Source organism: Notolabrus celidotus, chromosome 14 (genome assembly GCF_009762535.1).
Source record: "Notolabrus celidotus isolate fNotCel1 chromosome 14, fNotCel1.pri, whole genome shotgun sequence".
NCBI classification, from domain to species: domain Eukaryota; kingdom Metazoa; phylum Chordata; class Actinopteri; order Labriformes; family Labridae; genus Notolabrus; species Notolabrus celidotus.
Window position 1 is genome coordinate 24,486,354 of NC_048285.1, and position 27,883 is coordinate 24,514,236.

The following is a 27,883-nucleotide window of genomic DNA, read 5'->3' on the forward strand; positions in this document are numbered from 1 at the left end:
CCCTGATGATCAACACTTACTTACATGATCCTGATTATCTCTCTTGTGGAATGTGTTGAGTCTTAAATAACCACAGTGATCTGCAGCTGTATGTCTGCAGGATGTGTCTCTCTGTGTCTCTCTGTGTTTATTAGATCAACACAAGTATACCAGTTTCCTCCCAGAGCAAGTCAGCCACAGTTTACCTTTACAGGGCGTCCAGACAAGCAGATAGCAGGAGGCAAATAGAGCGTCTGAGGAGACAGCATGTGGGTGGAGTGAGAAATGTTGCATCCCTGCACACATGCAGAGCGCTGACACCAACATCTGCTCCATCTGCTGCTCCTGCCATGAAGGCACAGACTAAGCGGTGACAGAGAGGGGCCACGCCACAACATGCACCGGGGGTGAAGCAGGTGAGAAGTCTGCTCAGCTTGACTGCTGAAATCAGACACATTCTGTGTGGTATACATGATAAATAAGTGATCACTGCAGCATAGAGAATGTTATCTGTCCGTGCTTTTTTATTTCACTGCACTTGTTGCACCTGGTTGGAAAAAAAGATCTGCTGTCTCTCTGTTTTCTCTATTTTCTTTCACGTTGTTTGTTTTCAGCCAGAAGACAGAAAGAGAATCAGATTGAGACACATGTCCTTGGAGAAAGAAATAAAGCTGTCCAGACTGATAGAACACTCAGCTCAGCTTACTCAAAGCTGGCCTCGGAAGAAACAGAATAAAACAGAGAGTGCTGCTGCAAAACAAAAAAGTGAGCCTGCATGTACCTCAGCAAAACACATCTACACTCCTGATTGTCTGGAGTTTGAAAAACAAGTCTAACTCTAGAGAGTGATGGGATAAATCTGAGGATAAAAAAGCAATTATCCAGAACTGATTTTAGTTCAGAGAAAGAAGGGAGACATGTAGAGAAAATAAGATCAAGTGCAAGGATTTTAAGCTTCACTAATTAGCTGTAAGGGTTGAAATTACTTCAGCAACACCCATGGTTTGAACGGCTACTTAAAGGTGCAGTGTGTAATTAGCAGCTGTCAGCAGAACAGACTTAAAAGAAATAGAATATAATATCCACAAGTGTATTTTCATTAGTGTCCAATCGCTGAAATGTAAAAATAGTGTTGTATTTGTTCACTATGAATGAGCCTTTTATATCTACATAGAAGCGTATCTCTTTCCACGGTGGCAGCCATCTCTGCCATGTTTCTACAGTAGCACAGAAAGGACAGACAAAGTGAGTGACTGTGTGAATAAGAATCAGAAGAAGAATCAGAAGAATCAGAAGAAGCAGAAGAAGCAGAAGAAGAAGAAGAATCAGAAGAATCAGAAGAATCAGAAGAAGAAGAATCAGAAGAGGCAGAAGAAGAAGAAGAATCAGAAGCAGCAGCAGAAGAAGAAGAAGAAGAATCAGAAGCAGCAGCAGAAGAATCAGAAGATGAATCAGAAGAAGAATCAGAAGAATCAGAAGAAGAATCAGAAGAATCAGAAGAATCAGAAGAATCAAAAGAATCAGAAGAATCAGAATCAGAAGCAACAGCAGAAGAAGAAGAAACAGAAGAATCAGAAGAAGAAGAAGCAGAAGAAAAGAATCAGAAAATGCAACAGCAGAAGAAGAATCAGAAGAATCAGAAGAAGAAGAATCAGAAAAAGAAGAAGAATCAGAAGAATCAGAAGAAGCAGCAGAAGAAGAATAAGAAGAATCAGAATAAGAAGAATCAGAAACAGCAGCAGAAGAAGAATAAGAATAATCAGAAGAAGAATAATCAGAAGAAGAATCTGAAGAAGAATCTGAAGAAGAATCAGAAGAAGAATCAAAAGAATCAGAAGAATCAAAATCAGAATCAGAAGAAGAATCAGAATCAGAATCAGAAGAAGAATCAGAAGAAGAATCAGAAGAAGAATCAGAAGAAGAAGAAGAAGTAGAAGAATGGTTGTTGTGTAAAATAACTTGTATTGATGGATGTTTTTTTTATGGTATAAACTATAAACTCGAAGGCCACTGTCACTTCACTGACATGACACCTTTCTTTTAACCACATGCCTTGGTCAGTGAACTTGTCTTACAGAAAAACCTTTAGACTAATTTCAGAGAAGCCAAGAAACCCAATTTTACTGCCAAATATATGATGACTGATCATTTGTGTGCATGCGTGTGTGTGTGTGTGTGTGTGCGTGTGCGTGTGTGTGTGCGTGTGCGTGTGTATCAATATATTAACCAGTATTCACAAAATTAATTTATTAAATTCAAATCAACTTTGTTATGCTGCTGTGAGACACTTCAGTATAGACAGAGCTGGGGGGCAGGATCATGCAAGATCAAGTTTCTTCTGTATAATCAAGTATTATTGGAGACTTTGTGACTGCTTTGTCATCAGAGATATTGACAGCTTCTTAGTCAGAGTAGATTTTGTTTGGATCGTAGAGTCAGTGTTCTGAATCCATAAAATTCAGGTCACATTCTAATCTGCTTTGTGTACCGAACACCAACGCTCACTTTTGAAGCCATTAGCTTTACATGGAAAATAAAAAGGGAGATCAAAGCTCAGGTTTGTAGAGGCTGGTTATAACTTAGACTGCGGTAAAAAATGCCATGTGTGATGTGAGCAGGAGTGAAGGGAGCAATTTAACCTGCTGCTTCCTGCTTTCTGTGGAGCCTTGATTTGATGACAGAAATGCTTTTTGTACGTCTCCTGTTTCCCACCGCTGTAAATCCAGACCCAGTCGCTGCATTTCAGTGTTTCCGTTCACACTCTCCACCACCATCGTCTTGTTCTCATCATCAAAGGTCAAATCTGCCATTAGAATCACGCTGTTAGTTCAGGTTGACGCGGCGGCCGCTCCTTGGTCAGATAAGCCAGTCGCAGCCTGGTGGCCTCCTGCCTGTGTTCAATTTGTCACAGCTCTCCCACGTCACACCACGCCCACACGTCCGCAGATGGAGGCCGAAAGGATCGCGTCACTGCTGCTCCTGTTTTTTTTCTGTGTCAGTGTGAGCTCAGCATGGATCAGGCTGAATTGTACGACTCTACTCAGAAGCTTGAATGTCTCTACGTGTTATCCATTATCTGACAACATGCAGGACTCTGCTGGCAATCCATTTCAGTTTGCTTTAACAGGATATTGAGTTAAGAAGCAGAGGTCAGAGCTACATCGATGTACGAGTTCATGAAGTATTGTGTGTGGTGATGGGATTGATTCCTTTCTATCGACGCTCTTACTGTTATCAGCAGCATTGACATCATTTGTCAGATTTTTTTAAATCTTTAGAGAACACTTCATGAAAATGTAATTTCCCAATAACTGTCAGAAAATAACTATTTTTTTAGCACTTTAATGTTTGAAGTGTTTGCTGTATGTTTTTGTTGATTGTTACTGTTCTGGTTTTTGTTTGTAACTCTTAACTCTCTTACTTTTTAACTAAAGCACTTTGAATTGCTCTTTGTATTATTGGTGCTTTATAAATAAACTTGCCATGCCACTTAATATGAGGGAAACAGTGATGTAGAGAAGGTTGTTGGAAGAAATTCTAAATTCAAACTTGGCAACTCTCTCCTGTGTAAGTATGGTAAACTTTACGTTTCCATTTAAGAAGACTTCACATTTTCTGTTCCAAGTCATTTTGTTTATTTCACTAGAACTTTAAATAAAAATCAATTATTTAAAAAAACACAAGCTGAAGGCTGCCTCCCATATCTTTATAATTCTTCAAATATAAGAGCACAATATCTGCAGGTTTCAGACAAAGTCATGTTTTAATTTAGTTAATTAGGTCACTTGAGAGAAACTATGAGCCATGTCAAATAGAAAACATTAAACTCCAGTCAGAGTCAGTTCATTTGCTGTAAACACTTTAAATTGCATTTGATTTGTATGAAAGATGCTCTATAAATAAAGCTTGTTTGATTGATTGATTGATTGATTGATTTAATTATGGATGTGAGGAATTTGCACTAAGATATAGTCAATTGAAATCAGAGCACCATCGTCAGCTGGTAGTTAATATTGAATTCTGACAGTTTCAACAGACCTTTAACTGATGTAGCCACAAAATGCATAATGAACCCTATTTTCAAGTGTGACAAAATTGTAGCCTTTGCCTAAAAAAAGTACATTGTTAAATGAATGAAATGTAAATAAGGGGATTGATTAGAATAGAAGCAATGCCTCTTGAAGTGTAGAAACTTTGCAAATGTCTGTGCACATCATCAATAAGAAAAAACATGTAGTTAATCGTTTTTTTATGCAGATTGTCTCGAAACCTAATTTTACATTTTTATAAGGATCAATTTAGATATTGAAACAAAATATAATTAAAGCAATACGTCATCTCACTTGAAAAGTTAAATCAGTAAATGAATGGGAAATGTAAAAAAAAAAAAAAAAAAAAAAATGAAATCAACATTTACTTCAGCATAGAAAAATAGGGACACTCTTGTTTAGTTAACATTCCACATAGCCGTTGTGCAGTACAGCTAGGTGCAGGCAGTTTCTCTGTTTCATAACTGGTAGCTTAATATTTTCCCGTTCCTGCTGTTTCACCTTTAAAGCTATTTTTTGATGCAACTTTATAGAAGAAAAATACAATTTGGCTAATTCTGACTCTTTCAACTAAACCCAAGGTAAAGTAACTGTGACAAAATTAATTTGCTGTGAGTCGATCAGGGGCTTAAGCGTGTTGAGTGCAGGTATAGTACAAGGACCCCTCTGAGAACTCTTTGTAAACATCTAAAAGAGTAAAAATATTGACAAACACAATAGAACTTTTTTTTTCCATTATAATTTTATGACAGGAGAAATAAATACATCCATATGTTTTTAAGAGCCCTCTGTACGTCTACGTTGCTGGTTATTTTAAGACTCAAAAACACAAACAAAGTTTATAAATGTTACAAAAAATCAAAGAAGCAGCAACATTGGACTTTTAGAAAACACAGGCTCACAGTGTTACAAGAGTAGAAAAGAAAAGAACCACTAACCACGACCCCCCCCCCCCCCTCCGCAGTGGTCAGCTAGGCCTTGGTGATGTATCCCTCTTTGATGAGGAAATCGTAGATCTTGCGTGTCTTGTTCACGTCGATCTTGATCAGCGCCCGGGCCTGTGCCAGACGCAGCCCGCCCTGCCGTCTGCACTCGTTCAGCAAAGCCTGCTTATACTCCAGGTAAGCCCCCGGCACCAGACGCACCACCTGGCATAACTACAGGCACAGAACACAGAAGAGTTAGTAAGGGGGGTTAGATTAATGAGGACAGCGCCAATTACTCTGTTACTCCAAACTCTAGATATATGTTAAATTCTTTCTTTGTGCAAATGACAGAATTTAAAATAAACTGCATTTTAGTGTTGTTTAAAAAAGATAGAATTCAATATCAGTTCATTTGAAATATTCAATCGTGTTTCCAGATGTGTACGCTACCCAGACGACGGACACTGATGCACCCCCATATATTCGCAGAGGCCTTTTGGACACAGTTAAAAACACACATGTACCTCTTTCTCTCGCTCGTTGAGTTTCTCCGTCCCTGGCAGCCCGGTCAGGTTAAGAGGAGGAGCGCTCCGTCTACCTGTCGCTGTGGAGCACAATGTCAACAACAGTCAAACAGATGTTGTAGGACTTCATTTCAGATAACATAACAGCAGCCTGATGCAGATAATTCATTTGCTTAGAAGAGAAAGGGGAAGAAATGTTTAAATCTTTTCAAATTCTGTAAGTACAGCCTGGTGGGGGCATTTGCCATTTGAGTCCAGAGGCTAAAAAAAAGGGAACCAATGTAGGAGACATAGTTGAAATATGCATGTTGGGGTCTTTTTTTCAAGTGTATTTGTGGATGAGCATCTGCATTAATGTGATTATGCCTAAGGCCATGCCAGGATGACAGAGAGAAGAAGGTGCACAGAGGGAGAGTTGGAGAGAAGCCTCATACCTGACACTGTGATTGTTGTGACAGCTGGAGTGATGCCGGCATCTCTGTGATCACAAAGAACAGTGTTAGCATTCCTACAAGCTTATTTACACACACACACACACACACACACGCGCACACAAACACATTAAAGTCCTTCTTACACACAGTATTTCTGGATTAGGTTCACTATTCCTACTCCAGCATCATCATCCAAAAAAAGATGAATCATCACATTCAAGCTTTTCTTTTTTTGAGGTGAAATAATGAGAAGAACTTGGATGCCTCCCACAGAAAAAGGCCTCGGATGAAGGAACAAGATCAACAGAACATGAAAAGACTAAAAATACCACAGAGACTGAGGTAAGAGCGGGATGCACAGCAGCATCAAAGTCTGCTGTGTTCATCTTGGAGAGTGGTGACGGAGGTCAGCGTCTCCAGGGAGCGCGACTTCACCATCCTTTCATTTACACACATGCGTTAACGGGCAGGAAGTCTCACATTGCAGCCTGTTTGCTGAGCCACTGATGGCACGCTCGGCTGTCCTGGATGTACTGCAGCACGTCACACAACATGGTCCGCTTCCTCCGCTCGTCCTCCCGCATTCGCTTCGCCCGCTCGTACACCTTTGCACCTGGGAGAGATCGCACAGAGGGGACGATGGGAAAGGATTATAAAAAGTATGTGGAGCTCGATGTAGTTAAAAGTGAGTGTGAGCAGGCTTTAGGTGAAAAAGCAGATTTTCCATGAACAAGGCAAGGTGTGATTTACCAAAATAATTCATTATGTAAATGTTATATTAATTCTGCCAACAATTCTCTGATATCAGTCCAAGACTAGCTGATGTAGCAGCTCAACAAAATATTCAGCTGAGCTTTCCTTTGTGTGCATTGCATCAGCAAACCAGCCAAAACATTATAATTCCAAAAACTGATCCAAAGACTTGATACACTGCTGCTGCTGCTTATGCAAATAATAATTAACACAATTTAGAGCCAAAGTCAAAATAAAGACTTCAGCTCCCATCTGAATATAAATACATTTCCCCCCTGCTTACTCTAAGCAACTTTAAAATGAAGTTTCTGTGAACGGAGGAGCAAAAAGGTCAGACGTGACTCACTGCAGAAAGACTTGATCCCGGCTTTTCTGTACTCCTGCAGCCTGCGGATCTCTCTGCGCAGCTCAAACTCCACTGCAAGGAAAGAGAGAGGAACGTAAATCCTTACAAACTGTTACAAAGGAGAGGTGCCTGAACTGTGCCTCAACACTTTTTGTGCCACTTTGGTTCAGAAAAAGTTCACACAAAGATGAACACATAAATAATGCACAGGCTGTTGACAGATTACAACAAATTCAAGAGGAGTTCTGGTGGCAAAACTAGTTAAAGATTCACACTATTCTTATTTCTTATTTCTGTTTATATGAATGAAGCAATAAAAAGCAGCAGTTAGCTTAACTTTGACTATCATGTGCACTGGGAACAGCTAGCCTGACTCAGCTGTAGTGATGAACCCGAATCCACAGCTTCCCTAAGCTTTACAGAGCTTAAAACAGGTTCAGGATATTGGTTAACTGTCCAGCTTTAACTCGTCTGATGTGATTCACCCTCGCTTTTATTGAAGATTTCACTTACATTGGCAGTACATAAAAAAGCACTAAATGAATGCATACCGACCATGCACTGCTCAGCTTAGTACAGCACAATGCAAGAGTCAGGTCAAGTACACACTGTGTGAATGTTTCCATGGGGGGCTATAAAGTGAACTTACAATGTACAAGCGACTAATTTACGACACACAGCTCAGATTGTGAACCACGACCTGGGTGTTCTCACTGTATGTGTTTAATCAGGATGGAGTATTTGCAGCTGTCAATAAAGTTTCCTTTGAAAACTCAGACAGAAAAAGTTTGAAGTCAGAGAATACGACTTCAACAATAAAGTGCATTATGACCTTTCTGATGTGTTGACAAAAAATGGAAATGTAGACTTCTATTTGCACAGTGTATGCCCGACCTAAGTGACAAGCTAGAGGAGACAGTGGAGCTTTAAACAACTTAAGATCCATTTTATGTCCATCAGAAGTTGGTGGAGACCAAAAACAGAGCGAAATGAAAAAGGATATTAGATTGAAGTTCAGCAGGTGGAACCATAAAGGACTGCAACAGAACAATAATGTTGCTTCATAACTGCTCATTACATTGTTTAACTGCTAACAAGTTCAACAATGTCAAGCTAAGCTAATAGGCTGCAGTCTAATGGATATGCTAAAGTGATAGATTTACAGTGTCATTTTTGCATTTAAGTCTCAAACAAAACAAGTGAGCCCATTTCCCAATGGCAATTTTTTTCTTACAGATTCATGAGTCAACACAGAGATGTGAAAAGTATCTTCATATGAATAAAGGGAATCTTCAAAAGTAGAGTGTAAACAGGTAGTTTTACATTATCTGACCACAAAGTAAAATCAAAAAGTATTTTGAGGACATCATTATCCGGCAGTGTTGAGGCAGCTTGACGTGAAAGTGATTACATTCATTCTGTTTGAGACTGTAGGAAACATTTCAGAGTCTAATCATGTGTCCTCAGCCAGATACTAACGTGCGTGGCTTTCGATGAATTTGTCGTGTTCAATCGGTCCAACCACTCTGGCAAATCGTCTCATGACGTCATACAGCTCCTGGACCTCCTTTGGGTAGCATCGCTCCAGCACTGAAAAACAAGAGAATATGAGTGTAGAAGGGAGAGAAGAGAAGAGGAGAGGAGGAGACAAGTATTTGCACCAAAGAAGGAGTGCACTTATTCAGTTTCTGTCCAACTGATTCCTCACAAACTGCATTGACTACTTTACCTCCAAGGAACAGACATCCACATGTAGCTCTGAATAAACCATGAGTTCATACACATAAACAATATTACAAGTATATATCATCACAGAAATACTGTGGATGAATGAACTGTGTTTTAGTCTCTTTGGGTTTCTGTCTTTTACCAGACAGATTGTATGCACCAACATTTCGAACTGTATGTATATCATGTTTTACACAAGGCTTATTTGTAGCCAACTACAGTTTTTCCAAACTGGAAAAGGAGCCGTGCTTTCAAAGTTCACCGCTAACAGACATTTTATGATATTTCTCATTGTGTTCATTCAGAGTCTGGCTGAAAGGCACAACAGGTAAAACACATTGAACCATCAGATCATGCTGCCTCGCTGCATCAAAAATCATCCTGCCTCTCTGAGATTGGTCCCAGCGATGCTCCTCTGATATGTTTCCACTTAACTCACTCTCCGAGCACACACACACACACTCCGAAGAGCCTGTTGTGTTTGTCTCAAAGCATCGGCCGTGTTGCCGAGTAACAGACAAGTGTCAAAGCCAGAGAGGAAAGCTGTTGTGGGGGCGTGAGAGGAGTGCGTGTGCGTGTGTGTGTGTGAAGTTTCTTCATAAGGCTCCTATAAGTGAGTGCTAATTAACAGCTGCCATCTTGGATAAACACATGAAGTCATGCTCTGAACATAACAGTGGACCAATATAGTCTCTAAGGAGGCATTAGCACTAGACTTTTATGCGGAAGCACAAAAAACAACGACTGTAAACAAACAAAACAACAACAAAACCCAGACTTGAATCATTTAAAGCGAGAGGCCCCACACAGAGCTCACACAGCCTGCTGCTCTGGAACAACAACACTGGTCAGTCTGCCTCCAGCACTCACTGAGACATGATACTGTGAGCCTCCAGGGCTCAGAAACTGCTTCCATTATTGCATGTGGCACACACAAACACACACACACTTGCGCGCGCTCTCTGTGGAAGCACACACCATCTTTGACAGTCTCCATGACAACCAGTCTGCAGCTCTACAGCTACTCTGAGTTCCCTTTTGTCTTGAAAGACTGGAGAGATAAGGGAGTGGAGGGGAGAAATGGAGGAGGGCTAACTGTAGGCAGAGGGGAAACGTAAATAAAACATGAGGGGAGAAGAAGTCTTCAGGAGTCCCACCACAGAGCAACACGAGGGAGGTAACGACAGGCTGGCGGGAGGGGGGTCAGACTTGTTTTTAAAAAAAGAGTTTAATTGGAATAATCCATTCACAGCCTCCCCACTCCTGTCTGCTTGACCTCTAATGCCAAAACCCGAGAGAAGCAGAGAATGACATTACACCGCGCGCTGAAATCCAACCTGTGACAGGTGGATCAATAAACAAAGCCCCCTGCATTTTGAGCCATTATGCTAGCAGGCTCATCACGAGGATCTATTCACAGTGAAGTCATTATGCCTCGGCGGACTATTCGCAGCCCTGATTGTAAATAGGTGCTCCGTCAGTTGCCATATTTCTGCGACACGAGGGGCTTCAGAGGCTGAGGGGGGTAATTACAGTGGAGCTGTTTGCGTGTGTCCTTAGAAACACTCAGCAGCGATTTGGCTGGGAGGTATCAGATGCCTCTCTAGGTTGTTATGAATACTGTCACAGCCGAGTTTCAGGGTGAGTTTCATAAGAGTTACGACTTACTCTGGAATTTCCTCAGGTTGATCAGGCCGTGGTCTCGGATTATCCTGGAAGAAACAGAGACGAAGATTTATTAATATGCTAATGAAGTTTCTGATTCCTATGAGCCTGCGAAATTAAACCTGGCATCTCCTCATATGTAATTATCTTTGCTGTTACAGTCTATAAAGTTATTATGACATTTGAAAACCCAATATATGCATCCGCCTTGTATACAGCGGGGAGGTGATATTCCAGCAATAATTGGATTTAAAGTCAGACTGATTAGGAGGTATGTGAAGAGCTCCCTCAAAAGGTCTGAGTTCAGGGTCTTGGCACGTGTAACGAGCTTGGAAGCCTCTTTGACAAGTCACAAGTTAACAGAGATAAAATAAGGATCATGAGGAGACATGCCATTCCACCATTCTTGGGGAGCACAAACTCATTACAGCTGATTTAGTGCTGGATGGATTACAGCCAGGAGTGATGGCCTGTATGTCAGAGAGTGACAGCTGACAGGCTGAAGGTGGAGGAGATTATGACTGACAACTTGAAAAAAGAGGGGTCACTCACAAATACTGATACTTAATGAAAATTATGGAGGCAGATTATTGCATGCATTATCTCTATCTACAAGGGCTCTTTCTCCCAGCATCATTCAGAGACATCAGAGACAAATAAACAATGTCCCTAAGTTTTTTTGTTCCAATCAGCAGTCATACTTAGTCTTTTCATTAAGTATCATAGTAATACATTCCTTGTTGTAGTTAATGTGCCAAAAGGGTTCAACTTAGATACTCAATCTGCTTTTAAACATTTCAGAACACTACAGGTAAAATGTTGCGTTTGGCAGCCAGGCAAAGTGTCAAACATTCACAGCGACTCTGACACGTTTCCCCACTTCCGAAGTTATCCAAAGCCTGAATAAAGGTTGGCACAGCTTGTATAACGCTCCTGAATAAATCCCCGTGGCTTGTAATGACAGCCTGAAAAAAAAAGCCTTAAATATTCAATTATATTCACATCACTGATTCTGTAACAACCTCAGTCTCACAGGACTCGTGTCTCTTCAGCGCTTTTAACAAATAATTAAAAGTTGAAATTACAAATCATAAATATATCGCCTTTATGAATTGATTAATATTCAAAAGATACAAACAAGGGATTTAAAGTCATTTGCCTTGTAGATTTGAAGTCTGATGAAATGCATTTATTCAACATGAAAGCATGAATAAGTAACTGAGGGAGAGTCAGCTTTAGAAGCTTACAGTGCCATCTACTGACAGACAGGGGTTATTACATCAAAATGTTATTCTGTATCCATCGTTTTGGTGAGTAAAAAAAGGGACCTACTTTTTCCTCCGCTGCCTCTCCTTTAACCTCGAATGATATATGTCGACAACAGAAAGCTTGAGAGCTGAAACAGAACAATGACACAGTTAAGAGAGTTAAGGACATTCTGTGGATCTTTTATTTGTGAATGAAAAGCACACTAAGGACAGTGTCGATGGAGATTCTACCCACCACGTAGGATGTCTGAGTCATCATCCACAAAGTCGATGTCTTTTAAATCCCATTCTGCGTAGTTGTCGAACTCCTAACAGGTCAGAGGAAAAAAAGACTTTCATCATCTGGTGCTTTGATCTGACTTCAACTGCAATCAACTGATGCTTAAAGATAGAAAGTTAATATTTAAAAACATTTTTAAAAGCAAATCAAAACCTTTTTTTCAGTCTCGCTTTTAACTGAGTTTTATTCTTATAACAGTTTTATTTCACCTTACTTTATTTATTTATTATCTAGTTAAAATTTTAGTCCCTTTTAATTTCTTATTTATTTTTTAAGTATAGCATCTTATTTTATTTTCTTTTTTTAATATTTTAGTGTTTTATTATCTGAGAAATGTACTGTATTTTGGTGAGTTTAATTTCCTGTGTCAATCTTATTTTACCTCCAGTGTTTCCTCATTAAGGTATCATGAGAGCATTTCCTCAGTTCGTTCAGCAACTTCATTTATATTTTTCATTTATTTTCTATTTTTATTGTTATTATTATTATTATTATTATTATTGAATGTTGTGTTCTTAACCTTAGGATTGTGGGGTGGGTTTGGGGATTTGGGGCTAGGGTTGGGATTAGGATGGGGGGGGTCTTTTTATTTTTATATATATATTTTTTTTTATTCTATTCTATTTCAAGTTGTTTTTATGTACAGCACGTTGTGTTACAATGTCCTTGTATGAAAAACGCTTCATAAATAAAGTTTGATTGATTGATTGATCGATTATGACTAAAAGAGTCTGAAGGATCTCAGTCATCCAGGTCATGGGAATTCAAATCATGACTCCACCAAATCCAGCTGCCTTTTTGGATCAGGCTTTGAAGCAAATAATGGCAACAGACACCAGTTAAGGCATGAGTCAATGTTTTCCTAACATCTAATAAAGAGCCATCGCTTGGGATGTTCATTTCTTGATCATTAAGTCTATAACACATGTGCCCCCCCTTACCTCCATGAAGTCTGCTCTGGCCGGCATGTATCCAGCCATATCTCGAGACAGCACAGAGTCAAATGTGGGCCGAGGAGGATCATCTGAGGCTGTAATATGGAGAAAATTCGTTACAGGCACATGAACACAAACCTCTTCTGAGATTTAATTACAGTAGGAAATATTAGAAATGCAACACAGTTTTCTCTCTACCAGCATGTACATGACAGTGTGAGTAGTGTTTGTCAAGCTCTCAAACAGTGTGACAGATGGAGACCTGAAGCCTGATAGAAACTGAGACAAGTCCTTAACTCACCAACTGTTTCAATCCAACTGGGCGCAGACTTTCAGGCTTAAAGGACTTTTTACTTCAGTTTCTAATGAAAAAACCTGCTACTCTAGAGGCCCATTATCAGGGCGGCTATCATTTCAACATTCATCTGAATTGTGTCTTATATTCACAGCAACACAAAATCAAAGCAATTAATATCAAACACTGTCTGTTCTTCAGGTTGTATGATGCAAGGACACGATAGTTTTGAAGGACTCCAAATCAAAATTAAGAAGAATTAGGAGAACAAAAACAAACACAGCATAAAATGTTGGTACTGACGTTTGAAGGGAATAGCACCCTCTGCAAAGCGAGAGTCTTTTGTTTTGCGTAGGCTCAGTAAGGTGGAGGAAAAGAGCGGGTTGTTGATGAAATTCTTCATGTAGTGGCTCTCACATTCCTCTTTGGTTTTGGTGCGCATCTGATAAGCCACATCCTGCCTGCAGGAGAAAAACGGCACAAATAAATATGTTTACTTGCAACAATATCTCACAGAAAGCGTCACAAAAGGTATATACATTATCCGTTAGTTTGTTGCAGACTCAGATGTATCACTGTTCACTGTGATAGTCCAAATACTTACTATGCTGTTCACAAGACAAAATTAAGCCCCAAATGATCTTGGTTTTTATCACAAGATAATGTTCTGTAATACTTGCAGGGCTTTTGCTCTAATGACAATTTATTGAAGAGAAGAGCAATAGTTTATTTTTAATGATGGACTGCACCAATATCTATTTTTTTCAAACACTAACGGTTAAGAAGCAAGTGGAGTGCAGAGATTATCTTTCATGTGGTTATGAGATTTCATGAATCTGGTTGTGATGTAATATTATAAATAAACTATTTTCCATTATTAAAATTGATGTTAATGTACACCAGCACCCATATACAGTATCTCACAAAAGTGAGTACACTCCTCACATTTCTTCTAAAGATGATGCACAAGAAAGTCCGCAAACAGTTTGCTAAAGACAGCAGACTAAGGACATTTACTGGAACCATGTCTTGTGGTCTGATGAGACCAAGATTAACTTATTTGGTTCAGATGGTGTCAAGCGTGGGTGGCAGCAACCAGGTGAGGAGTACAAAGACAAGTGTGTCTTGCCTACAGTCAAGCATGGTGGTGGGAGTGTCATGGTCTGGGGCTGCATGAGTGCTGCCGGCACTGAGGAGCTACAGTTCAAAATATTGACACTTTGGGCCCAATTTGGACATTTTCACTTAGGGGTGTACTCACTTTTGTTGACGGTTGTTTAGACATTAATGGCTGTGTGTTGAGTTGTTTTGAGTGGACAGTAAATTTACACTGTTATACAAGCTGTACACTGACTACTTCACAACATATCAAAGTGTCATTCAGGGTTCCCACTCTTTTCCAGAGATCATTTTCCAGGACATTTTCATTCATGATCAAGCTGGTATGACAGTCTAAATTTAGTTCCTAATTTAGTTCCTAAATAGTCTAATATGTTCCTCTCAGTGGAAGTCTACATTGAAAGACATGTAGTCTATGGCTATCAATGAAATCATCTCTTACATACTTAAAAATGATGGCAAATTGATGATAGAATAATGCAACCACAGATATACAGCACTTCACTTTATTAGTGCAACCAAGTAACAATGATGGGCAACATCTCATCTCAGCTTTCTCTTTTCTCAAAAAATATAAAATGAGCTAAGTAAAAAACAAAAGAGCCAGCAAAGGAATCAGGAAGCTGCCTTATTGAAATAATTAAATAATAATAATGATCAGAGGATCAGTGCTTTAGTGACCTAAATAGATCTGAATGAGTTAAACTCTGAAAAAATCACACCGGTGTAAAGACGCAATCTGTATTTAAAGATCTCTCAGAGAATAAAAAAATGTAAACTGTCTTCCTGCACGGCGATGTCTATTATGATCAGCGATGTCTACAACGTGGAGTTTCTGTGTCATTCTTTTTGTTCCGTTTGTTTTCACTATTGGGAGTTTGCACTCCTGCTAGCTAGAGCAGGGGTTCTGAAACTTTTTGGAGCCAGGGACCCCTTACAGGTGAGAAAATTGTCCATGGCCCCCTCATAATTGTAACACAGATTGAGCACATTAGTGATGTGTCATGATCAAAAGCTGCGGCTCTGAGAGACGATGGTTTATAGTGAATCAGAAGAGCCGGCTCCCAGTTTGTTCCTTTTCCTGCTTAGCTCTCTCAGTGCTCAGCCCCAGCTCTGCTCACAGCAGGATTTTGTTTTGATTGGTCAGCATGGCGGCCATGCGGCCAATCACATGTGAGGATATAGGATTCAGGTGATGGAGGGGAGGCTGTGTATCGTGGCTACATCTGTTCCTTCAGAGAGAGTCTTCTTGAAGACCGGGCAAATACTCACTGGGAGGAGAAATCGGATCAGCCCATCCAAGCTGAGGCATCGGATTTTTCTCAATGCCAACCTGTAGACATTATTATTGTTTGTTTGGGTTTGGTTCTGGTTCTGTTTGCTTGAGTTTGGTTCTGGTTTTGGTTTACTTTACTTGAGTTCGGTTCTGGTTCTGTTTCGGTTCTGTTCTGGTTCAATTCTGGTTCGGTTCTGGTTCGGTTCTGGTACGGTTCTGGTTCGTTTCTGGTTCGTTTCTGGTATGGTTCTGGTTCGGTTCGGTTCAGGTTCGGTTCTGGTTCAGTTCTGGTTCGGTTCTGGTTCGGTTCTGGTACGGTTCTGGTACAGTTCTGATTTGGTTCGGTTCTGGTTCGGTTCGGTTCCGGTTCTGGTTAAGTTCTGGTTCGGTTCAGGTTCGGTTCTGGTTCAGTTCTGGTTCGGTTCTGGTTCGGCTCTGGTTCGGTTCTGGTTTGGTTCGGTTCTGGTTCGGTTCTGGTTCAGTTCTGGTTCGGTTCTGGTTCGGTTCTGGTTCGTTTCTGGTTCGTTTCTGGAATGGTTCTGGTTCGGTTCCGTTCAGGTTCGGTTCTGGTACAGTTCTGGTTCGTTTCTGGTTCGGTTCTGGTTCGGTTCTGGTTCGGTTCTGGTTCAGTTCTGGTAGGGTTCTTGTTCGGTTCGGTTCCGGTTCAGTTCTGGTAGGGTTCTGGTTCGGGTCTGGTTCGGTTCTGGTTCGGTTCTGGTTCAGTTCTGGTTCAGTTCTGGTTCGGCTCTGATTCAATTCTGGTTCGGTTCTAATTCGGTTCTGGTTCAGTTGAGGTAGGGCTCTCATTCGTTTCTGGTTGGTTTCTGGTTCGGTTCTGATTCGGTTCTGGTTGAGTTTGGTTCTCTTTGCTTAAGTTTAGTTTTGGTTCTAAACCTAACCCTAATCCTAACCCTAACCCTAACCCTAATCAAAACCCTAACCCTAACCCTAATCCTAACCCTAACCCTAACCCTAACCCTAATCCTAACCCTAACCCTAATCCTAATCCTAACCCTTACCCTAACCCTAACCCTAACCCTAATCCTAACCCTAACCCTAACCCTAATCCAAACCCTAACCCTAATCCTAACCCTAACCCTAATTCAAACCCTAACCCTAACCCTAACCCTAATCCTAACCCTAACCCTAATCCTAACCCTAATCCTAACCCTAACCCTGACCCTAATCCTAACCCTAATCCTAACCCTAACCCTAATCCAAACCCTAACCCTAATCCTAACCCTAACCCTAATCCTAATCCTAACCCTAACCCTAACCCTAATCCTAACCCTAACCCTAACCCTAATCCTAACCCTAACCCTAACCCTAATCCTAACCCTAACCCTAATCCTAACCCTAACCCTAATCCAAACCCTAAACCTAACCCTAATCCTAACCCTAACCCTAATCCAAACCCTAACCCTAACCCTAATCCAAACCCTAACCCTAACCCTAATTCTAACCCTAACCCTAATCCTAACCCTAACCCTAATCCAAACCCTAACCCTAACCCTAACCCTAATCCTAACCCTAATCCAAACCCTAACCCTAACCCTAACCCTAATCCTAACCCTAACCCTAATCCAAACCCTAACCCTAACCCTAACCCTAATCCTAACCCTAATCCAAACCCTAACCCTAACCCTAACCCTAATCCTAACCCTAACCCTAATCCTTACCCTAATCCTAACCCTAACCCTAATCCAAACCCTAACCCTAATCCTAACCCTAATTCTAACCCTAACCCCAACCCTAACCCTAATCCTAACCCTAATCCTAACCCTAACCCTAATCCTAACCCTAACCCTAACCCTAATCCTAACCCTAACCCTAACCCTAATCCTAACCCTAACCCTAACCCTAATCCTAACCCTAACCCTAACCCTAACCCTAATCCAAACCCTAAACCTAACCCTAATCCTAACCCTAACCCTAATCCAAACCCTAACCCTAACCCTAATTCTAACCCTAACCCTAATCCTAACCCTAACCCTAATCCAAACCCTAACCCTAACCCTAATCCTAACCCTAACCCTAACCCTAATCCAAACCCTAACCCTAACCCTAATCCTAACCCTAATCCTTACCCTAATCCTAACCCTAATCCAAACCCTAACCCTAATCCTAACCCTAATCCAAACCCTAACCCTAATCCTAACCCTAACCCTAACCCTAATCCTAACCCCAACCCTAACCCTAATCCTAACCCTAATCCTAACCCTAACCCTAATCCTAATCCTAACCCTAACCCTAACCCTAACCCTAATCCTTACCCTAATCCTAACCCTAACCCTAACCCTAACCCTAACCCTAACCCTAATCCTAACCCTAACCCTAATCCTAACCCTAACCCTAATCCTAACCCTAATCCTAACCCTAACCCTAACCCTAATCCTAACCCTAACCCTAATCCTAACCCTAACCCTAATCCAAACCCTAACCCTAACCCTAATCCAAACCCTAAGCCCAACTTCCCATCACTAAAGCACATGCTTACCACCATTTGCACTCTTAGATGCCCTTGGAACTATTTGTATTGTAAAACGTATCGATGTAAATCCTTCAGACCTGTACCATAGTGATAAACAGATAACACTTCAATTTGAATCAAGTAAATACCACTTGTATACTTTAAAACAGAGGGTCATTTCATTCCTTGTGGACTCAACATGACAGCATTTATACTTTTCAAAGTAATTGATCTTAAACGCTTTCAAAAAATTTAAAGTAGCAAGACTCACATATTCCTTCGAGCCACCAAATGGTATCATAACAATGGTGTGTGCTGTTTTGTAATGACACAGCACAATATTATAATTTACTAGAAATTTATTCAAACTATTTCACGGACCCCCACGCTATGGTTCGGGGACCCCCAGGGGTCCCAGGACCCCACCTTGAGAACAACTGAGCTACAGTACGGTAATTGAGCCAAATGTACCATAAAACATAAACAATATACCCCCGTTTTCTGTGAATGCATGATTATGAAGTGAAGGAGAAAAGATGTGAAAAAAGTTGCGCAGTGTCGCTGTCTTTTCCAGCACAGTGTGCACTCAACTTTCAATGAATGGGGATGTGTTTTGTTAATAGGGTCAGGTTGAACGCAGCCATGTTGGAATAATTTTCCAGGACTATATGTGATTTTCCAGGACATTTTACTTTTTCTCCCGTTTTCCAGGTATTTTTCCAGTACTGGAAAACTGGTCAACTGTTTTCCAGGTTTTCCAGGACGCGTGGGAACCCTGGTCATTTCTGCAGTGTTGTCTCATGAAAAGATATAATTAAATATTTGCAGAAATGCGAGGGGTTATTATTTCAGCTTTAACAAACCTATATCAGTGTGTAACCTTATTTATTGAATAAAACTAGTATAAACTGTGTGTGTACACCATTTAACCAAGAGACTGTTCTTAAGCTTGTAGTTACAGCACTTTGAAACAAATGAAACAAAGCACTCACCAGTTTCCAAAGCCACAGTCCATGACCGCCTCTAACAGAGACATCTCCTCCTGCGCCGTCCATCCTGGCTCCAACACAGGAAAGTCTGATGTCTGAATGAGGAGTTAAGAGTAAGAATAAATAATGATTTTGCCATGGGCATCTGTCTATGTGTTAACAAGAGACCATTTCTATTTCACTTACCATGATTTCATACTTATGATCACTCTCATGCTTCTTATATTCAAATCCCTTTGTGAAGCACTGAAATAAAACACAGTTTCAGTCAGACTGGTGGTGGTCTCATTATAAACAAAAGCCCATAATGTGATTTTGTATGCACTTACCTGGAGGCAGAGTAAGAAAGGTGAGGGTCCACATTCTGCACACTTGATGTATGGCTCAGTGAGATAAGATGAGCAGCTTCTGCAAGGTGGTTTATCAAAAGGATCATCTGGAAAAATAAACACATACATGAACAATGCAACACACTCAGATGATTTAGCAGACTGTCTTGTTAATATCAAGCTTATATAAACAATAAGCACGTTGGTGGTTAACTTTGCAGACCGTGGTACAGAGGCCCTCAAAGCAGCCACAAATCAAAGCCAGCAGATGGTTGTAAACAAACGATTACGAGTATATCTCACAACATGTTTACCAAGCAGCCAATTCGAAATTACACATTGGGCTTGTTGTACCTGCAACATTTATAAAGGCAGATAAAAAATACATGCATGTAAATAAAGAGCAAAGCTAGCTTTCCTGCTAATGTTAGCGAAGCAATGCTCGCCACCGTATAACAAGAGATCTAATTAATTAACAGCACGGTGTTTGGCATCAACCAGTTGATTGTTATAATTTAATATCATCGACACTTACTTCCAAAAGATGCAAGGCGGTCCATGAGAAAATGTTTTGTAAAAATCTAAAGATAGAATGGATGTTTTGGTTTTCTTCTTCGTGGGTTTTAAACGGTAGCTATCATCTTTTACTGCTGCAGTGCTGCCACCCTCAGGACACAGTTCACTCTACAGAGGAGGTCCCCACAGCTTGACTTGAATTTACCAAACTATGCTTGGAAGTCAGATTTGAGTCATTGATTGTCTAATTCTTGTGTTTCTAAGTAGTTTTTTATTCGTTTGTAGAATATTTTTTAAATTTCCATTTTCTCATATGTGACAATGTATTGTTGTTTAACTTAGGCGGGCACTGCCAATACATTTGATCAGAAATAGCATTTGCTGTGTATTCTATTCATGTTATGTTATGTTATGTTATGTTATGTTATGTTATGTTATGGCCCTATTTAAAGAACGTTGCCGGAATCTAAAAAAACATTTTTCCATGGTGATGTATGGCTGTGATGCTCGTGCGTAATAGCCTCAAGAACTGCGTTGGTTGAGAGCATTTTGGGACATTTCCTTGATTGTGATTTGTGTAGGTATTCTTAGCTGAATTTGGTTCAGTCCTGTTATAGTGGCAGCAACAAATCAAAAGAGGATAGCTTGGGTACTAAGATTCCTGTGGCAATTATGCAGTTTTCCTTTATCATTATTGTTTTTCATTTAAATTCCTGACCAGACCCAAGCCTCCCTGCCCTAACCTAAACATGTATTCACAGTTAGTAGGACAAGGCTAAATTCACAGAGATATTTTTATATCTTCTATTTTCACACGTTACCCATTAAGGTACATTTCTACAAAACAGGCAGTCTGGAGATTTGTTTTGTGCCATTTACAAGCAGGAGAGGCACATGGAGCTCACCATATTAACCTCAGAGTCCTAATTGTCTCCCCTAATCCTGTAGTTAGTTCAGATTTCTGTCAATAACTACCATGCAATCATTCCATTGTCCTCCATGCAAATTGGTGCATGTATTGTGAGTCTACTTTTCATTACATGTCCAACCAGCAGATGGTACTATTACCTTGTGAATCATCGTGGTTCAAGAAAGTTCACTGCAGAAGTGCATACCAGCTTTTCGTGCTATTTTTATTTGTCTTGTTTGGAAATTGTTCTGGAATTTGATTCATTTTTAGGCTACTTCTTGATCTTTTAACATAAAAATAATTATTGTTTCAGTGCGATTCAAAGTTTGATCCATTTGATTTTCTAGACAACATCTAACCATTAGATATACTAAATGTATCCCTGAGAGGAAAGTTGAGCATTGCAGATGCTCTTATACAGAATATAAGCATAAAGAAATAAAACAATTAATGTGGAATCAAACCAGCAACTTCTGCAATGAGGACTATAGCCTCTGTGTATGAGGTATGTTCTTAAACTGCTAGGCCCACCAGAGCCCCAGTATTAGGTTGACGATTGTGTTATTCAAGTAGGATTTATCAAATTTGGACTTGCCCTCTTATCTTATAAGAAATATTGTGTTTGCTTCCCTACATGCTTCTACTCTGTTTCTGCAACATCTTCCAATCATGCTGAATTTGCTCTAAATGAAGACAGTGAGTGTGATCATCCTCCGTTCTACCACAAAGTGGCGATCTTGCATAATTTCTGTTAGGAAAACAATAAGCTCATTGCAAGTCTCCCTTTGTCTCTCTCTGAGCAAACAGCACCACCTGAGCCTCTTATAGGCTAGTTTGAATTAGGCTGGATGAGAGCCACAGAAAGATGAATATGGGACTACATCACATTACACCCCCTTTCCCACAAAATCTCTCCCACTACAGCCTGACTATGTGGAGTGCAGCTTTCCGTGAAAACAGTTTTCTCTGATGCAATAAATATCTATTACCCCTGATAGTTTCCAGTGCCTGTGTCCAGCTTTGGGCCCAGAATCAAATACCAGTCCTGCCTCTCAGGGACATGCAGAAAGGAGGTCCTCACAGAAAAACAATCTCTAAAAACCTTGAAACCTACAACTTTAACTCTGCCTGTGTCCAAACCAATAAAAGTAAGTGAGAAAGTGTGTTTTGTTTGTAATTTGGCTAAAATTACTCTTTTATTTAACACAGATGTGACATTAGCGGCTAGCTGGGAACAGTTGCATCTCAAATAACAAGTGCTGGCACCAGAGGTATGTAAAGTTAAACTAGGATCATCACTTCACAACCAAAGTGTACCTTTGGTGACATTTAAGGAGGAATTGTTATCACTGTGACATTTATATTTCATGAAATTTGATGCCGTGCACATAAAATACTCTCCAACAGACACAGAAAAGGGAGATAGCACGGCTTCCAAACTGCACATTAGGTTAAATCTGAGCGTTCTCCTTTCCTCTTGTTACCCTGAGCCATCTCTGTGAGGACGATCCACAGTGACAAGTGCGTTCAGCTGCAGCGTGCACTGTGTCCCATCTCCTGACCCTCAGGGGTTGCCTTGGACCTCTGTGGAGCGACTCAGTCAGCATGAGAGCCGTGAGCAACATAGATCCATGAGTAATGACAAAGTGCCCCCCCCCCACCCTCCTATATTCTGCCACAGACTGTGCACAAAAAAGGACAGTTGGACTTTCCCCCTCGGTGGGATTTCTAGCTAACTGCTAGATCGTGGTTTGTTTAACGATCCTGTGAAAGCATTATAGTTTGTTTATCTTTGAAAGAGGAACTTCTCTTTTCTGTGTGACAGTTGGCAGCATGAATGTAGATGTTTTAGTGGCCTGGTTTTACCCAGAGCTACCCTTACTGAGAATCATAACTACTGCAGGTTTGAACATTTAAACTTCTGTTTATGCATTATGCATACTAAAAGGACAAAACACCCACATATGACACCTATTCGAGAAAGCTAAACTTCTTATTCAAAAACAGTGAGCCTTGCTATGTTGCCATCAACCTTCCCTTTACTGCAGTATCTGGCTGCAGCAATTTGCTTACAGCACTAAGAAACATGGACCAAAGATGTTGGCTCTACAGCCGAGCTTGGCAGCTGATATGACATCAAGCCATGTCTCAACATAACTCATGGGCCTACAATGACTTCTGGGAAGGAGAGAACGTAAATACACCGGCCCTAGCTCTGTCTGTTTAAGTAGAAAGACTGAAGACTGCATAAACAACAACGTGCCTGCCTGCAGGGTCACCTGGTTCTCAAATGCAATGAGAAAAGACAGTCTCATTGGTTTGGTTCAGGCCATGCCCCAAAACCTAATAGTGAATATTCAAGGTACTTAATCCAACCTCATTGTGCCCGGCTCCTCCTGAAAATATTGCACTGAATTTATAAGGACTCAAAAAGAAGATGTATGTCCAAAGGACACAGCCAACAAAGAAAATGTGCTTCATTTAAATACAGTAAAGTAACTAGCAGCTTGATGAAACACCGCCCAATGGTGGAATTTTACACAAGTCCTCCCTCTGACATGGCAAATAACCAATCATAGGATTTTGGTGTGGGCACAGTCGGGCCATGACCACCCTAGGCCACCCTCTGTACACGCCCATGTACGAGTGCCTAAACAATCACAAATGTTCAGTGTTCTGCAAACACCAAAGATCCTTTACTTTTGGAAAGAGCTACCTTCTTATAAATCAAGTACCTGTAACTTATTGAAACCCCTGTATCTACTCTGAAAATCTGAGGACCAGGTTTTCTCTAATGGTTCCTCATCCCTTTGGAAAGCTTGTGTGGTGGAAATGTCATTTAAGTCATGAAAAAGCCCCAGACTAAAAGCCAACTAAAAAGTATGTGGAAAGAGGTGCCCACAATGGATATAATGGTTTCAGTGTTATTCTTAAGACTGAGTTCTAATGTGTGGCAGTTATTTAAATCACTTTCTACTGTCAACAAAATAATTAAGGTAAAAAATGCCCAGAATTGCACATATGATTTTCAGGAGGCTGATGTTTACTGCAGCAACATTTGTATAAGGACAGCACTGCAGCCTGCAAATTACTTTGATTAATTAAAATTCTCCCTGGAAGTCCATTTGAATGCCAGGGTCAGCATATGTGGGAGCATACTGTAAAAAATCACTCCTTGGCGGTGGGTTTATTATCCACATGGTGACTAACAAAGGAAATAATGTCAGCCTCACAAAGAGTGACATGTGTGCTCCCCTACAACGGCCCCTGCTGCAGCATCTCTGCCTGCGGGCGGACAACCTGCTGTCTCCTCCAGCCACATGCCACCCCCGCCTGCCCATCGTGCCTCTTTCTCTCTCTCTCTCTTTCTGTGTTTCTGCAGCTTCACAGTCAGAGTAAAAGGCCTAAAAGCCCAGGCAAACGCCCAGCCTGCCGCCTGCAGGCTGCACACTGCGCATGTGGATCAAAGATGGGGATCCCTGTGGTTCCTCTGTTATAGACGTGTGCCAGATTACGCCGGCCAAACAAATGCACACCCTCAAACCCCATTACATCTTTAAAAACTCCCCCTGTCTCTGCCCACTTCTTTGCCTCTTACCAAAGCACTTCCCAGCTGCTGTGATTTGAATATGAGGGCCCCTCTGAAGAAAAGAGGGCATCTGGCACACGCCTTAGAGGCTAAGAAAAAAGGGTTAAACTGCTCCTGTCATGGAAATGTTCTCAAACAAGATTAAACCTCTTTAAGAATAAAAAAGCAAAGAGGTAAACTGAACACAGATTCCTAAAAAATTCCAGACAAATCACTACTCAAAGACACACCTGATAACAACCTCATAATAAATAAGTGTTCACAGAGGATGTACACTTTCTGAGCTTCGCTTTACTTTAATTGGATTTGAGAGTAAAGGTCAGCACAGAAAATCCTCATTCCTCAATTTGAAATTAAGGACATGTCAGCAGTAATTGCATGATCACTTTCTAAAGGATGCTTTCAGCTTGGATTTATTGGGCTACCTGCCCCCATCTGGGCACTAAAGCTAATTAACATACAGTTGCTGCAGGAGAAAGGTTTGGTGTCTCTGTTGCCATGCTAATGAATTTAATTAATAAATGAGATGATGAAAAAGAATGCTTTGTCTTAATAATATGTGTTTGGAGGAAAACAACCAGGAAATCCCAGAAGTTATGGATACAGTCACAGATCTTATTAGGTTGCATTATGGGAACTATAGAATATAAAGGATTTGGAGCTCTACCAAAACTAAGTCAGGACGTTAGTTCTCATAACTCTTATAATCTCTCTCTTGTAAATCTTCAGTCTTAATATAAGAGCAAGGTTAAATCAGTGGAGTACATATTGAATATGTGACATGGACCAAGGCCCAGTTTGAGGAATTAAATTGATCCCATGACTTTTTTATCCAAGACTCACTTTCTTCTTTATCTTGGAGGCAACAAAAGCTGCACAAGGGTCCTTTTTTCTCCCCACACTTAATCATCTTGCAGATTACATAACGTTAAGTGAAGGTTGAGATTTCATTTGAAACTGCTGTAACTCATAAACTAGAGGACTTTTATGCTGCTAAACCAAAGAGCCCCACACTGTGAGCGCCCCTTATCCACACAGCGAAAGGAGATCCTCACGTGGTGCGAAGTGTCTCAACTGAACTGTTGAACTCTTAGAGCTCATGTGTTGATGAAACTCTTGATAAGAATCACAATTTTTCATTGTGTGAGCAGCTGTTGAACTTCATTTTCCTGTTAAACATGTTTGCTTTCATCTCCACTATGCAGCTATTTGAGTGGGATTTAAATGGCTTTTGACACAGTGCTTGACACAGCTGGTTTATATGGAAGCAGAGTCAACAAGGTGTTAAAGAAAATTAAGATTACTCTGCATTGTGCATCAAATAAATGTCAATAACTATACAGAGTGACTTGATTTCTTTCAGTTTACACTCCACACTCAGCAGTGTTTGATGTGAATTAAATAATGAAAACACTCCCACACAAATGTGTCACCAGTTTATTTTTTGCCTAGCGAGAGGTTCCCCCTACATATGTTCCTCCTCTCAGTGAGTTTGGTGGACATCTTTTCCCCACGGCCAAGGTAGTACCGAGGAATCAGCAGAGTGAGAGTTCAGGAAGGTCGACATGTGGGTGTGGAATGTAAGTGTTTCCCACGCGGCGTACCTTGACACACAGACCCTGAGAAAACATGTGTCAGATCTCAGCACAGCAAACTGGAATTCCACAAGGTCTTTGGAGAAGTTTTATCCAAAGGGCCACAGTGTCTGAGGAGTGATCCGGTTTATTCAAACACTCTGGGGAGCGGGGAAACAGGAAGTGCTTAGATCTTTACTTCAGTAAAAGTAGAATAATTTTTACAAAGAAAAGTTACACCAAATAGGGGAGAATGGGGTTGGTTGTCACACTTTTTACTGTTTTGATGATTGCTCATCATCAAAACATCTTTCAATAGTCATTCCTACATTAAATTGAAGCTTACGGTGTTGGCTTGAAATGTGTATCCCTCTCATTTTCCAACTCAGTGTAACAAAGAAGCAATTAACTATCAAAGACACTCTGACACATTGTGACAACCAACCCCATCACGGGGATGGTTGTCACACACTATGGGGTTGGTTGTCAAACACTATTGGGTTGGTTGTCACAATGGTATTTCAATGGGAATAATCTTTTAAAAGAGGCAAGAGGGCAGAACTAAATTTGAATGTTAAATTGCACTGACAAGTGATAGGCCTACATAACTTAATGCATTTGAACATGAAATGAGCAAGGAACATGAGCATGAAACACATTTTTAAGCCAGCCTATATAACAACATAAAGAACAAAACAAATAGGCCAAACAATAATGGTCTACTCAACTAGGCTACATGCAGTCACTGTCTGAGTTACAGTGATGGCAAATGTAGGGTCTGCACACTCCAACTAATTTCACCATGCATGATTTTTCCAACATAGGGGTTGGTAGTTACATGTGACAACCAACCCCAAAGAGAATGTGACGACCAATGCCAACTGGAATTTTTTGCTATCATCAAGGCTAACAACCATCTAACATCTACTTAGCTAGCTAATAAAAATCTAAACTATGGCTTTCCCCTCACACTTTGTAAGGGTAACACTTGTTTTGTTATAAACCCATCGTTTAAAAGCCTAGAAGAAAAATACTGAGGAGCTGAATATTTACAATTTGACATGAAAAACACAAAAGTTCTCTCATCTCAAATTCAGCTGTCTTACTCCAGAGAAGACTATGTAGGTGAGCTCTGATTGTAATTCTGGAAATGTCCATACACCAATTTGAGAGACAGTGCCCTCTGGTGGCGAGATATAACAAGTGTGCCAACCAACCCGTGTGACAACCAACCCCGTTCTCCCCTACTTGTCAATTATAGTTCAGTTTCTGGATGAATGTGCTTACAGTTTCAGAATCATGTACAGAAATCTTAGCATTCACAAATTTGTTCAAGAATGAAATATCTCAACAACTGTAGTTTGGATTGGCACAACATTTTGTACAGACAAAAAACTACATAAAACATGGACGGCACAACAGCTCCTCTGAAGAGAAGCCAGACCTTTTAGAGCTCCCCCTGGTGACTTGCTGCAGCATGGATCAGAATGCCCGCCTGACACATAGATCCAACTAGAAGTTAAATTGCGCATCAATTAAAAATGTTCTCAAACATGCTTTCTGTCATAGTTAGTTCTTATCATGCTGATTTATATGAAAGTGTTCATTTTTCTGGGAATGTTATTTTCAGTTAGTTATTTGATGTGAAAAGTAGAGCATGTGATGTCATATTTTTCTTTTTTCTATGTAAAATCTTTTGTAATGTAATTGGACATAAATGTAAAATAGATATACTAGAAGTAATTTATTTAATGTTTGTCATGGATTAGAATAATAGATCAACATAAATTAAATACACAAAAGAAAAGCAAGAGTGACTCAATCACAACAAGGCCTCAGTGGGAGTGGGAAAATGTTGGGAAAGCTGACAGAAGAGATTTCTGTGGCTGAAATGCGGAAATATTGCCTTACACAAACACACATAGATGA

General features: G+C 40.4%; 1 protein-coding gene across 1 annotated transcript; it reads right to left on the reverse strand.

Annotated features, from left to right (window-relative positions):
• Window positions 1-4,406: 4,406 nt before the first annotated feature.
• Window positions 4,407-20,033, reverse strand: tada2a (transcriptional adaptor 2A). Its single transcript, XM_034701847.1, has 15 exons — window positions 19,901-20,033; window positions 19,366-19,472; window positions 19,223-19,282; window positions 19,040-19,131; window positions 13,486-13,643; window positions 12,894-12,982; window positions 11,908-11,980; window positions 11,737-11,800; window positions 10,408-10,451; window positions 8,491-8,601; window positions 7,012-7,083; window positions 6,393-6,525; window positions 5,913-5,956; window positions 5,479-5,558; window positions 4,407-5,185 (listed from the first exon to the last, which is right to left on the reverse strand). Exons 1-15 carry the CDS (start codon window positions 19,923-19,925, stop codon window positions 5,000-5,002), a joined length of 1,338 nt encoding a protein of 445 aa, XP_034557738.1. The 5' UTR covers window positions 19,926-20,033; the 3' UTR covers window positions 4,407-4,999.
• Window positions 20,034-27,883: the final 7,850 nt, after the last annotated feature.